The 13,841-nt window shown below is 45.8% G+C and overlaps 6 protein-coding genes across 6 annotated transcripts; 3 read left to right on the forward strand and 3 right to left on the reverse strand.

The window, feature by feature from the left end:
* Window positions 1-1,125: 1,125 nt before the first annotated feature.
* On the forward strand, window positions 1,126-2,663 carry N7483_008221 (uncharacterized protein; the record flags this gene model as incomplete). Its single annotated transcript, XM_057091648.1, has 3 exons — window positions 1,126-1,299; window positions 1,363-1,773; window positions 1,830-2,663. 3 exons carry the CDS (start codon window positions 1,126-1,128, stop codon window positions 2,661-2,663), a joined length of 1,419 nt encoding a protein of 472 aa, XP_056942822.1.
* A 221-nt stretch (window positions 2,664-2,884) lies between these two features.
* On the reverse strand, window positions 2,885-4,126 carry N7483_008222 (uncharacterized protein; the record flags this gene model as incomplete). The annotated part of the gene is made up of 1 exon (XM_057091649.1): window positions 2,885-4,126. The coding sequence occupies one exon, from the start codon at window positions 4,124-4,126 to the stop codon at window positions 2,885-2,887; it is 1,242 nt and encodes a 413-aa protein (XP_056942823.1).
* Window positions 4,127-5,217: 1,091 nt separating this feature from the next.
* Window positions 5,218-6,869, reverse strand: N7483_008223 (trehalose-6-phosphate synthase; the record flags this gene model as incomplete). Its single annotated transcript, XM_057091650.1, has 5 exons — window positions 5,218-5,269; window positions 5,323-5,665; window positions 5,731-6,104; window positions 6,158-6,527; window positions 6,581-6,869. Coding segments are annotated over 5 exons (1,428 nt in total), but the record flags the coding sequence as incomplete, so codon positions are not given.
* Window positions 6,870-7,609: 740 nt separating this feature from the next.
* N7483_008224 (GNAT family N-acetyltransferase) lies at window positions 7,610-9,212 on the reverse strand (the record flags this gene model as incomplete). The annotated part of the gene is made up of 2 exons (XM_057091651.1): window positions 7,610-8,358; window positions 8,387-9,212. 2 exons carry the CDS (start codon window positions 9,210-9,212, stop codon window positions 7,610-7,612), a joined length of 1,575 nt encoding a protein of 524 aa, XP_056942825.1.
* A 385-nt stretch (window positions 9,213-9,597) lies between these two features.
* On the forward strand, window positions 9,598-11,079 carry N7483_008225 (pyridoxal kinase; the record flags this gene model as incomplete). The annotated part of the gene is made up of 6 exons (XM_057091652.1): window positions 9,598-9,648; window positions 9,708-9,718; window positions 9,796-9,875; window positions 9,961-10,173; window positions 10,259-10,376; window positions 10,449-11,079. The coding sequence occupies 6 exons, from the start codon at window positions 9,598-9,600 to the stop codon at window positions 11,077-11,079; spliced, it is 1,104 nt and encodes a 367-aa protein (XP_056942826.1).
* A 629-nt stretch (window positions 11,080-11,708) lies between these two features.
* On the forward strand, window positions 11,709-13,483 carry N7483_008226 (uncharacterized protein; the record flags this gene model as incomplete). The annotated part of the gene is made up of 5 exons (XM_057091653.1): window positions 11,709-11,770; window positions 11,844-11,926; window positions 11,993-12,347; window positions 12,413-12,641; window positions 12,692-13,483. 5 exons carry the CDS (start codon window positions 11,709-11,711, stop codon window positions 13,481-13,483), a joined length of 1,521 nt encoding a protein of 506 aa, XP_056942827.1.
* Window positions 13,484-13,841: the final 358 nt, after the last annotated feature.

Raw genomic sequence — 13,841 nt, forward strand, 5'->3', positions numbered from 1 at the left:
TCAAGTCATGTATGGTCCAGGGTCGAACATTTTAAAGTAGTCTGATTGGTCAAATCTGAGGAAGAAAGTGATAATGCAACATTACAATCAGCCAATCATAAAACAATATTGAATATAGCCGGCTAAGCCCTGGACCAATCATCATTGACCCCTGACAACCCAAAAATGAAAAATTGAAAAAAAACTTCCATTGGTTGAACCACGAAAATAATCTCGGCATTCTTTCTTTTATTCTATCACACAGTTCATTATGTGAGTAACATTTGAAGGAGAAAGGTCTGAACTTGATATTCATTGATTATGGACTAATTTTGCTAAAAGTTGGCTGTTTCCAGCTGAGTTCAAATTACCTCAAATTACGACCTCTTCAAGTAAACCACTACGGAATTTAGGGCCGGGGAAGGGCGAGCTTGACGGGCTCAACATGATTTATCAACTTTCAAATGTCACTTTTAATCGCATTATTAACCTTGGGAAAATTCATATGAGATTTTTACATACATTTCGTACAAGTTGGGTATCTGTACTAGGTAGTTCAAATTTTTATGTCATTCGCAAATACTAGCACGAACCACCTAGAGAAGATGCAGGAGTGCTATGTTGAGTCTAGAATTTGAACCTGAAACTTGTTCATGTATAGGGCTTCAAGTTCCTAGTGCCACCTGGGCAGGATTCTCAAAGTAAAACATCCTTGAGAGTAATGGAACTGCCAGTGGCATGATACAACTTTAACCAAGGCTGAACTGACGTAAATGAATACTTATGGAGATTTTAATGATAGCTTTACACTGTGACTCAACATGTGCCAGTGTTTAAGGTTTCGTCTTATCTTGCTAAACTGTGGTCAATCTGCGAGCTCTCAAATATGGATGTCATCTCCAAGTCCACGACTCTGATAGTAATAAATTGTGAGGCTTCTCACACTTCGGGCAAACTGGACTCTTGGATTATGTCTAGATATTTTCGGATTTCATCTGTCATCACTTCGTCAGCGGACCTCATTATGTGGTCATCATGGCGTGCATGCGGCAAAGTGCAAGTGCTCTGGTCTAAGAACTCTTCTTTCTACTACTAAGCAACAAGACAAGACTGCCAAGAAGCTTGAACTCCAGTTTTATTGAAGCTATGGCAGGTTTCCGATATCGTCCAGAAATCCTGGATGGGATGCCAGAAAGCGATATCATGTATCTGAAAGAATACGAGGATTGGTTTGTCTTGGAGTCAGATGAATTAAAGAAGATTACGGACCATTTTGTCAAGGAATTGGAAAAAGGCCTTACAAAAGAGGGTGGGAATATTGTGAGTATTGTTTCCAAGCTCGATCGAGTCATCAGTATGGTATACTCACATGTCTTATTATAGCCCATGAATGTCACCTGGGTTATGGGTTTCCCCTCCGGTCATGAGACAGGACGAGTCTTAACTCTCGATATGGGAGGAACCAATCTGCGCGTGTGCGACGTTTGTTTATCAACGCGAAAGAGAGATTTCGAGCAGACTCAACGCAAATTCAAGTTGCCAGATGAAGTCAAGACAGGCACTGGAGAGCAGCTATGGGATTTCATAGCAGGGCGACTCGAGACTTTTCTCCATGAACATCATGATGGGGGTCAAACAGGCACAACTCTACCTTTATCCTTTACATTTTCTTTCCCAGTCGACCAAAAATCCATACGAAGTGGAGTTCTTCAACGTTGGACGAAGAACTTCAATGTCTCAGGAGTGGAGGGACAGGATATCATTCCACAACTTGAGGCTGCCTTCAAAAGAAAGGTACATTGAACATCAACAAACAGTAGGATCAATCAATACTAAAGAGCTATTCACAGAATCTTCCCGTCAGGATTGTCGCACTTATCAACGATACAACCGGAACACTTATCGCCTCTCACTACCTGGACCCCCAGGTCAAGGTAGGGAGCATTTTCAGTACAGGGTGTAATGCGGCTTATATGGAAGAATGTGAATTGATCCCCAAGCTCGCTGATATTGGGCTGCCAAAGAATGCCAAGGTGATCATCAACACTGAATATGGCGCATTCGACAACGACCACAAGGTTCTACCATTGACTCCCTTTGATCGGCAAATAGACCGTGAATCGGCAAGGCCTGGCACTCAGATCTACGAGAAAATGGTCTCGGGGCTATACATTGGAGAAATGTTACGTTTGATCATGCTCACTCTGCATGAGCAGGGTAGATTATTCAAGGACCAAGATATCACGCGACTTCGAAACGAGAATGCACTCGAGGCCTCATTTTTGTCTGTTGCGGAGTTAGACTTCTCAGATGGGTTGGACGACATGCGCGAAGAATTCGAAGAAAGCCTGGGTTTATCTCCAAACTTGAATGAACTCAAGATTTGTCGATATCTGATCGGACTCGTTGCAACACGAGCTGCACGACTGTATGCCTGTGGAATTGCAGCTATTTGCAAGAAGAAGAATATGCGGAAATGCCATGTTGGGGTCGACGGCTCAGTGTTTAACAAGTACAGTGGATTTAAAGGACGGGCTGCTCAGGGACTACGTGATATATTTGACTGGCCACCCAATGAGCTCGAATTAATTGCGCTTAATTCGTCTGAAGATGGATCGGGTGTTGGTGCTGCGTTGGCTGCGGCATTAGTCCTCGAGGGCGAACAAAAAGCCAAACCCCTTTGACTGTTGATTCTGCATATCCATTTTGATCTTCAGGGCTGTACTATTAATTTCTGGGTATTTGGAACAAAAGAAATAGAATTGGCATTATAACATTTGAAGCATTCAACATTTTGAACTTCCAACATGGATTTGAACTTGATCGAATGACTCAATAAAACAAGGTGAAGATGAGACACCTTTTATTCAAGAATCAAGATTCAGCAGCCGCCTTTCAAATGTTTTCACAGATGAGCTTTCTCCGTACTCCGTCTGTAGATCTGGTTGATCCGCTTCCTGTTCAAATCATCCACCTCAGATTTGCACACCTGGATGCTCAAAGGCCCACCCAATTGTCTAATCCAATACGATCGACCACAATCAAAAAGCCAATTTCGGGAGGCAACTTGTACCAGCTCCGCTAGAAAGCACTGAGGTTCCGACCGATCTTCCGTGAATATAATCCGAGGAAGTTCTTTCCGAATCGCCGGTGGAGCATTGCTGTGAACAATAGCCAAGTAATCATCAAAGGTAAATGCCTTGTACAGCTCAGAACCAATATTCACTATCCCTGTTGTGCCAGCTGCTGCGTGTAAGAGACACGCGTTGGCGACGAAATCAACAGGAATCTCGTCGATAATGTTTGCGCCCGTGCGATAGCCTTGTGCGGAATGCCAGACTTGGGTTGCTCCACGGTCGGCCATGAAGTATTGAAAGAACTTGTTCAAGGGAGTGGAATTTTCAAGTCCATATAGTGGGTATGGATCACGGAGTGACTGGCCGAATATAGTTGGACGTACAACAAGGATTGGCAAAAGTGGGAAACGTTGAGTAAGAAGTCGCTCCATCAAGTGCTTAGCCTGAGCGTAGCTCGAGGAGAACTGCGCTGTAAATGCCGATTTATTTGATGCGAGAATATTTGCGATTTCGTCTTCTGGGTCTTGGTCAGATAATTTATACGTCCTTTCTAGTACTGAGCCATCGGGTAGGAAGCTATTGGCGTAGGCAGTTGAAATCTGAACCAGGAGCTTTAGACGGCGAAATTTGGAGGAAATTCGAGCCAGTTCCAATGCTGAAAGACAGTTGTTCTCAAACGCATCATATAGGCTTGCATCCAGTGTTATCTTAGCTGCTGTGTTGATGACGATGGTCACTTCATTCTGGAGTTTTGCAAGAATGACTGGTTGAATTCCGAAGTCTGCTGATCTGATATCGCCAATCACAAACTCTATCTTTTGCGAGGCAAGTATGGCTTCAGTCTGATTTGGCATTGATTTTCTCCATTTATTAATGGCTTCTTCTGGTTTCCCGCGAATCAATGTGTAGATTTTGTAAGTAGGGAGTTGTAGTGCCAACTTGAACAGTATGCACCCTCCCAAGGATCCAGTACTCCCAGTTAAGAAGACCGTATGACCCTGGAAAACTTTGGTATATCCATCTCTCAGGATGCTCTCGATCTTTGACTGGGATTTGGAAAGTGACGACATTGGATTTAACTGAGCGGCTTCCGAGTTTTGAAATCTAAATTGCACTGACAGTCAATTGAAAGCTCCGAGAGTATCCTTATACTGAGGCAGATCTAGTAGTAACAATCTAGCCTTATCGTGGTGATACATTGGGTTGTGTCAATGGGTGGGCTTTCAAGTTCGTCAGGGGCTTAAGCTTGTCTTTTCGGTACGATTGTGATTCGATAACCTCATTTTGTGTCACTACTCGGGCTCTTTGGGGAGATTAATACAGTAATTGGGGAAATGAAAGACGACTTGCTTTACGGATATTGTAGGATAGCCGAGGGAAAGTCGATCGCGCTTTCACGAGCCTCTTGGGCCTAAAATAGGTGTAATTTGAAGTAGTCACTAACAGTCTTCGTACCTCGAGATCCCAGAATTCCCCTTCCTTTAGTTCAATGTTCCACTCAAGAAGACTCGGACACATGTGCACAAGCTTGGCACATACAGGTACATGTACCATTCCTTTAAGCAATTTTGAAGACCTTGCACATGTGTGTTCAGCTTGAAGTTGTACAGATACTACAGTGGGTTCTTCGTTTACGTATTGTCCTATGTGCCAAGGGGCATTATAGTACAGAATCATGTGAAGATCTTGTTAGTTTCTAAAACCAAATAGTACATACTCCGAGGTTACAGATCCCTAAGACTTTTCAATGGCACTTCATCAGTATTAGATACTGGTGAGGAGAATTTTGACTTGGATAGAGCATCAAACCTGTAAATTGTCCATGGATTTCTAGTCTGAAGATACTTCGATGCAGGCTTCAACTACCGGTTGACACCTGAAATCAGATTCTTTTTTCTTTTTAATTCCAAGGTTCATGTTCTGCAAAGTGACTGGTGTTGTGTTATGATATTCTCGGGGGCTGTGAGACTATTTTTGCATTTTCACGGCTCATTTCTAGAAGCCTTGTTATTTCAAACATAATAATGATCGTCATGACTTGTTCACATGCTATCAAAATCTTGGAAATAATTTCGTTTTTGATCCTGTGAAGAGTCCATTTGTAATTTCATTCAGACTTCATGAATGAACCCCATTCTTAGGGACAGCATGGCCGAGTACTATCGCATGCTCTCGCATTGAGCTTTTCGATAAAGGTCTGACCCCATCGCGCGCTAAGAAGAGATATTAGTACCCGAATTTCTTTCTTTTCAGAATCCGGATTTACCTTGTATATTTGTGTACAAAATCTCTCAGATACTCGTACTTGCGTTTGCGCTCGTCTTTATCCAAGTGTAGAGCCGCATATAAGGCCTCAGACATCTCTGTTTTATTGGCGGGATGAAAGCAGATGCTACCCTCCCGCATGAAAGAGGCAGCACCAGCAAACTCCGAAAGAACAAGAACTCCATGTCGTTTTTCCTGGCAGGCGACATATTCGAATGACACGAGATTCATGCCATCTCGAGTTGAGGTAAGAAGACATGCATCGGCAATTGAGTACAGTGCAGCCAACTCTGTGAAAGGAACAGAGCGGTGCATATAAAGTAATGGTGTGCCCTCAGGGGTGGCTAGTAGTGGCGTCAGCACTATACTTCTTGCCATCATCCAAGGATCGTGACATAGGGTCTCATACCATGCTTTCCATTTATCTTGCCAGCTAGTGTGCTGAGCTCTGTCTCCAGCTCTTGATACTCCTTGACGTCTTCACGACTTGGAACCGCAACCTGGATGAGCACGACCTTGTTTCTTAGTTCTGGGTGATCATCCAAGAAAGCATCAAACCCTTTGAGCTTTTGTGTCAAACCCTTGATATGATCAAGTCGATCCACACCAACAATAACTCTCACACCTTTGTAACGCTTCTCAAGGGTTTGAATTCGATCCTCAACATCGGGACTTTTGAGCGTGTCTGTAAATTTCAGTGGATCGATGCCCACGATGAATTGATCAATGCAGACCAGGCGGTTTTTATATTGAATTTGATTGGGAATCTCGGTACGGGCGCCCCTAGATACAGTTAGAGAAGAACTGGTGTATCATTGTTTCAAGAAAAATCCCACAGTAGAGTTGCACATGTATCAATGAAGTTCTGTTTATACTCATCCGTGTGAAACCCAATTAAATCACTTGCCAGCAAGCCATCGATGAGGTGTTTCCGGACAGGAAGATTCCTCCAGAAGTCTCCGGCGGGAAATGGTGTATGAAGGGAAAAGCCAATTGCGCACGACTTGCCCTGATTTTGTAGCCGTGCTCGCAAAAGTTCTGGTAGCAGCATTAAGTGATAATCATGAATCCAGATCAACGTTCCGTTCTCGGCTGCTTGACAGATTTCATCTGCGAAAAGCTCATTTACACGCTTATAAGCCTGCCAGGGTCCATCATCGAATGTAACACCCGATTGATAGTGTAGGATAGGCCATAGAATTCGATCTTATGTTATTGTTAGCGCTGAGGAAAGGCTTTCTTATTCAAGAGGGACAAACTTGAAAATCCATTGTAATGCTCATGTGCAAGATCACTATCCAAGAAGACTGGACTGGCATTGTGCTCCGCTAAGCTCTGAGATACATCTTTTCTGTCTTCATTGTCCTTCACTTCGAGACCGGGCCAGCCAAACCATCTGAATTGTGTAGATTTCGTCAACCCCGATAATGCTGTGACCAAACCTCCACTGGAGATAGAGGACTGAAATGAACCATCCACCCGTTTAACTGATAGTGGTAGTCGGTTGGAAACAATAATCAAATTACGTTTCGGATCGTCAGCAGGCATTTTGATGATTTGGTTTAGACGCAATAATTCGAGCGACTGGGTGACAATATGAGATTGATCTGAAAACTTGCCCAGAATCAGCACTTGAGTATGGGCAGTATGTAATAGTAAGTAGTAGCCTCGTTGCCTCCTTACTCAACTGCTTCTAATGTCTACACTCCACGCTCCGTTAGATGAGTGAATTTTAGTTGTTGCCTCTTGCCTCGAGCATGGCAAACATACGTCAGTATGAAAATCGTCGCAGGCAGCAACATCTCATTTTGGACATCTGGAAGTTTCTCATCGTCTTCACCTGTGTACATTTGGATATTCTTATGACCGAAAAGTGGTCTGGATTGTAGCATTGATTTCAATCCATTGAATGGTTCCCTTTCTCATACCATCTTAGATTCGCTTCGTTACAGAGCTACTAAAAGGGGAGTATTTTCGTCATGGTGACAGATATACTGAACCGGAAAGCTCAACACGCCACAGTCATCATCATCACAGTGCCCAGGTGAATATGGTCGCTATATGGCGACTCAATAAGCACCCGCAGAATACCTGGGCATTCATATTGCTACTACCTAGTTCCTTAGGTAGCGTGTCGTACCCGGGCACTGCTACAGTTGCGGTCAACCGATCGAGTAAGCTATCTGCATTACACTTCGAAGTATACTTCTTACATGGATAAAATAGCATAAATCGCCATAAACTTGATTCGTAATTATCATGAGGTCGTGAATTGAAAATTTTCGTTTTCAAAGGGCCGGGGCCTCCCATGCATCCCTCGTGATTCTCATCACTGCGGACTGTTTGTGTGGGAATGTGACCTCGCCCTCTTTATAGAAGCCAGCTTCTTGGAGATATTGAATGAGCTTTACATTGTCAACTCGAGGTTCTAGAACAACAGACTCTGTTCTCAAATCACTCAAAAAACAATGATGCACCAGAGCTGTCAACCAGACGGCCACTCGGTGCGGTCCGCGGAATTCCTGCTCGCCGACCAGAAGATGAATACCTCGATCATAGTTGTCGACTCGTTCCAATAAACGACCCAATGGGTCCTCCTTGACCCAGTAGATCTCAAAGTACCCAAAAGGTTTTCCATCCCAGCATCCAATAACTGGGAAGCTATGCCGACTGGTAAGATTGGTCAACAAAAACTTCTCTTGGACTTCCTTTGGTCCTCCAACACCCCACATAGCTTCAACACGAGGGTCATTCATCCACTTGTGGAGCGTATCAAGGTCAGACGGCACGTCCTGACACAAATGCTGTTCCACGCTAGTCACTGCGGAGCTAACAGTCCGAGTTGGTGTGGATGGTCGGCTGTCGTTGGTTGAGGCTGGTGTCACTTTTGTCTTGGTCATCGGCAGGAATGGGACCCGGAAGGAAAGGTACTCTTGGACACTAGGAATGTAGCGCACGTAGAAGACTTCGCCTTGATGCGGTGGTTTCGGGCGGATAGGGTGCCGGACTCCCTTGGTAAATGTATATTGTGTGGGCGCTGGGGGGGTAGTAGGTTGGCAAATGACTGGCTGAGGTGAAAGGTCCGCCTGAGGTAAATGAGCCGATGCTGGCGGTATGGAACTTCGCTTCAGTGGGTTGTAATATTGTCGAGGCCGGCAATCCATCTCGTGCGGGAGATGCATGGCGAGATTGAAAAGGAGTGATCGATGGCGATGGGGGCGCCGCTAGCGGTGTGAGTGTGAAAAGAAACAAACGAGGATCTAGCTGCCAGAAGCTCCGTCGACTGACGAACATGTTTGACCAGCTACTCGAGTCTCGGGTTTCCACTGGCTGTAAGCCCACAGACGAGTCTTCACTTGCAATCAAACCCATTCGCTCAAGCTTCTGTAGAAGATTCCTGCCCTTGAAAATCCCCTCTCGCCGAATATTTACCCGCCATTCGCCCTTTGGGCGTCCTCCGTGCGGGGTAGTCGCACACGCGGCCGTATCCAAGTGAAGGTCGGGTTCAGCCTCGTGGAAGTACCACCATAGCGTCGCCCATAGCATCATAGCAATCTGACGCGTGGGCGACGAGCTCGGTTTGAACTCGGTTGATGGGGGATTGACAATGTAGGAAATGTAGAGGCAATCGCGACGCAAGGTGGGGGTGGTGAATCGCGTGATGTTCTGGTCACCGGCACTGGATGACGGGCGACCCGTCTCAAGCCCGGGGCGACCTCGATCATCCTCTGGCTCTTTCAAGGCCTTCTCGCTATGGATGATGATCGTCCAGCCCGGGGGGAAAGTGGAGTTGTGGACGTTTAGATCGTTGGATTTGAATGTGACCCCACCAAAGACGGGAGACACCGTGAATGTCAGACCATTTGGGAGGTGGCAGGCGTTGTGTCGCATACTGATTGGGATGAATGTTTGACTGAAGAGACCAGGAGAGAGAAAAGAGAATAAATAGGGTAGCGAAAAGTGGAAAAAGCAAGGAAATGGGCACACATCCTCCAAGTACGAGGTGTATTATCACTGATTTCGTCGATATACCTCGTCTGTCATTGGCTGTGAGGGGCTGTCATGTGCACGGACGATAGCATCATAGCGGATAGAATCAGCAGAATTCAGGCGGTCAGGAGATCAGATCATCAGGCGGTCGGTAATATTATAGGTAATACCGGATACAGGAAGATTGCCCGCGCTGGCCTCGATAAGCGCGATATCTCCACGCTCGAGCCTCGGAGTCATTTCCTTTCCACACATTCGGTTGTTACAGTCAATCGATCTCTACATCATGTCCGATTCGCTCGTACCAGAGACACGGGTGCTGGCAGTTGCCAGTCATGTAAGTCGTGCGCCAATTCTTGAAAGAGAGAACGCCCATGCTAATAATGCGCATTATAGGTGGTCTATGGGTATGTTAACAGCCCACTTTGCGGATGATAGGAGTCATGCGACAACTTGAGCAACAAACAACAACTGACATCTTCAGCAATGTGGGAAATACAATGGCCGAGTTTGTAATGCAATCTTTGGGTTGTGATGTCGCAGCTCTAAATACAGTGCATTTCAGTGAGTGATCACAGCCATCGGATACCTCCGATAAGAATATCAGATACATCTTCGGTCCGGAATTGGCTGACGATGTGATTTCAAGGCAATCACACTGGATATCGACAATTCAAGGGTACTCGTGCCACCGCCCAAGAAATTACAAACTTATATGAGGGCCTGCAGCAGAGCAATCTTACCGACTTTGATATGATGCTCTCCGGTTACGCACCAAGCGCGGCAGCGGTGGAGGCCGTTGGTGCTATTGGAATCGATCTACAGAGCAAGGCAAAGTCTAAGCCTGGATCATTTTTTTGGGGTAAGGCTACCTATTTGCTCAGAAATCAATGAGCCAATCGTGAATCTTGAGCGAGTAAGATGATGCTAATCCGACTTCTATATAGTCCTTGACCCAGTGATGGGAGACCAAGGTCGTTTATATGTTAATGACGATGTCGTACCAGCTTATAAGAAGATGATTCATCATGCAGATTTGATTTTACCAAATCAATTCGAAGCTGAGTAAGTTCAAGTTCAACTCGTGGAGGAAATACCTTGACACTTTCTACTTTATCTTATTAACCTCCCTCACAGGGTACTCTCGGGCATCAAGATCACCTCTTTAGCCACACTCGCCGAGGCCATCACCGCCATTCACCGTATATACGGGGTTCCTCATGTCATTATCACCTCAGTCCAACTATTCAAGTTATCTCAATCGGGCTCCACTCCCAGCACACCGGATAACTACCTAACAGTAATTGGCTCCACAACCCGCTCTGATAGCTCACCGCGCCTCTTCCGCATCGATGTCCCAGCTCTGGATTGCTTCTTCAGTGGAACGGGAGATATGTTTGCCGCACTGATGGTCGCCCGACTACGTGAGGCCATTGACGCTGCGGGGCCAGACCTGCGGAGTACTGCGTCCTGGGTATCACCAGATGAAGTGGAACCTAGCTGTCTCCCATTGGCCCAGGCTACCCTCAAGGTCCTGTCCAGTATGCATAGTGTTCTCGAGCGAACAATGGAAGCCCGCAATGCAGAGTTGGCTGTTGCTTCACCTACTCAAAATGGAGATTTGACCACCGAAGAGCAGCAGAAACAAGAGCATCTGCGACGTACTAAAGCAGCAGAGGTTCGATTAGTCCGAAATGCTCGGTTTTTGAGAGACCCTCTGGTACAGTTCAGTATTCAGGAGTGGTGCAAAGAGGACCTCCCTGTTTAGTTGCAATAGGGATGAAACACGATTGGACAGTATTGGAAGTATGAACCTTGCAAGACAGTCATTCCATGGCTCGGATGATCAAAATCTGTAAATAAAACCACATTTAGACCAAAACATACCGTTTAGCCATCTTTTTTTTTTATTTTATTTTTTATTTTTTGGGGGGGGGGGGGTTTATTGCATCATCGTGGAAAGGGATTGTGACAGGCTTCATCCGGGACTCGGAGTTCCAACTTGAATTTCCCGTTTCTTGTAGGGATAAGCATGACTTAAGGTTCTTTGGATGATTACCTATGGTCTCTTGCAAATTCGGTGCATTTCTCAATTCAATACTTATAAGGTTTCCTATATAATTCCAGGTTAGGGGAAGTGTTAATATGATGTAGTTCACTTCGATAGATTAGTGCGGTGTGGAAGGCGGTAGACTTTCAATATTGGCATTATAAGTACTAGGTTGGCCCGAGTCCCGACTGATAAGCGGCCACTACATCGTTTCTCCTCTTTTGCCTATCTCTACTCCGTACACACAGCCTTACGACTTCTGCACGGCTCCGCTGGTCGCGGTCGCCATCGGATTCTGTGTTTTTTTCTCAGCTGATTGTGTCTGGATAAGTGATATAATCGTTATTATGGAGGAGGAGGCGGCCGTCGGGGTTTCCCCTGCCGGCCCATCGCAAACTGGGTTGCGACGGTGAGTCAATCCCAAGATTGGCCCCGAAAGCATGCTTCGATAACATTTCGACTGATGCTGATTTATGTTCTAGACGTACAGGTCGAAGTAAACGAAATGGGGGAATCGTGGGCCAGGCTAGTTGGTCCAGCAGTGTGATCAATTTGGTTAATACAAGTGAGTTCCACTCCGACGCCCCATCCGGGGGACTCTTGGCAACTAACGGCGTGGTACTTTGAATAGTTGTTGGAGCTGGTGTGCTCGCTATGCCCCTCGCAATGTCGCATTTCGGAATCGTGCTCGGTATTTTTGTCATTCTCTGGTCTGGTGCTACTGCGGGTTTTGGTCTTTACCTTCAATCTCGATGCGCGCTTTATCTCGAGCGAGGCAACGCTTCGTTCTTCGCTTTGTCGCAGTTAACATACCCAAATGCAGCGGTTGTGTTTGATGCCGCCATTGCGATAAAGTGTTTTGGTGTTGGCGTGAGCTACCTTATCATCATTGGGGACCTCATGCCGGGAGTGGTCCAGGGTTTCGTGGGCGGCGACCCATTATATGACTTCTTGGTCGACCGGCATTTCTGGGTGACTGCATTTATGTATGTGCTTTGTGAGAAAGCCACCACCATCTTGACCACTTGCTTACTTGAATGCGTTTGTACAGGCTGATCGTCATACCTCTCTCCTACTTGCGTCGATTGGACTCTTTAAAGTACACCAGTATTGCTGCTCTCGTCTCGATGGCCTACTTGGTCGTCTTGGTTGTGTATCATTTTGCCAAGGGTGATACGATGCAAGATCGAGGTCCGATTCGCGTGGGCCAATGGGCAGGTATTGTGCCAAGTTTAAGCAGCTTTCCCGTGATCGTTTTTGCATTCACATGCCATCAAAATGTAAGAATTCACCCCTCTTTTTGTTCAGCATATCGCTAATATCTGGATAGATGTTTTCCATTCTCAATGAAATCGCCAACAACAGTCATTTCAGAACCACTGCTGTCGTCCTGGCTAGCATCGGTAGCTCTGCGGCCACCTATATCCTTGTCGCTATTACAGGCTATCTTTCCTTCGGTAACAATGTTGGAGGCAATATCGTGGGAATGTATCCTCCTGGTGTCTACGCGACAATTGGAAGAGCAGCAATTGTGATGCTGGTCGTCTTCTCTTACCCATTGCAATGCCATCCATGTCGAGCTTCGGTCGACGCCGTGTTGAAATGGCGTCCCAAGTCCCAATCCACCCGCGCAGAGGGGTCTCCTCATCGCCATCCGTTACTTGGATTGCATTCGAGCTGCACGCCGGAACCTATGAGTGACCTTCGCTTCTCGATCATCACCACTACGATTCTTATTCTGAGTTACCTCGTGGCGATGACCGTTTCTTCTCTCGAGGCTGTCTTAGCTTATGTTGGTAGTACCGGCAGCACAAGTATCAGCTTTATTCTGCCAGGTCTATTTTACTATAAGATTTCTTCTCCTGATTCACCTGCTCACCGTGGTCTTCTCAAGGAAGATGATGAGGCTGCAGATGACATGGATGACGATGATGACGATGATGAAGACGAAGGCGAAGGCTCTCTGTCTCGCTCCCTGACAGAAAGTGGCCTTGTTCGTCGCAACACACGCCAATGGCGTAAAGCTTTGATTCGCCGGTTAAGTTTGGGACTGGCCGCATATGGCGTGCTAGTTATGGTCGTGTGTCTTATCACCAATACATTCTTCATTGCATCCCATTGAAGAACTCGTCTGATACCTCCACTCTTACATATATTTTGCAGCCATTTTCACTATCTCTTGCTTACTTACATGCCAGCGAACGTACCCACCCATGTGCTTATTTCCGATGAACATTACAATTGTGAACTTTTGTCCGACGATTTGTACTTACGCGATGCTCGCTTATTTTAGAGTCAACCTACAAATCTTTTCTGGGACTTGATGCTAGCTGAAGGCGTTTTAAGGTGTTCGATTTGTTACTTGTTTGCTTTTTTGTTTCATCTTCTCGCTATCTTGCATAAAGTGACCTGCCCAGTACAAATTGATTTTCCATACAATATTACCTCTTGCTTCCAAAATTCCATAGAACTCCAGATGT

This window comes from Penicillium malachiteum (genome assembly GCF_028827825.1).
Source record: "Penicillium malachiteum strain IBT 17515 chromosome Unknown utg000004l:1.0-4883003.0:1.0-4884900.0, whole genome shotgun sequence".
Lineage (NCBI taxonomy): Eukaryota > Fungi > Ascomycota > Eurotiomycetes > Eurotiales > Aspergillaceae > Penicillium > Penicillium malachiteum.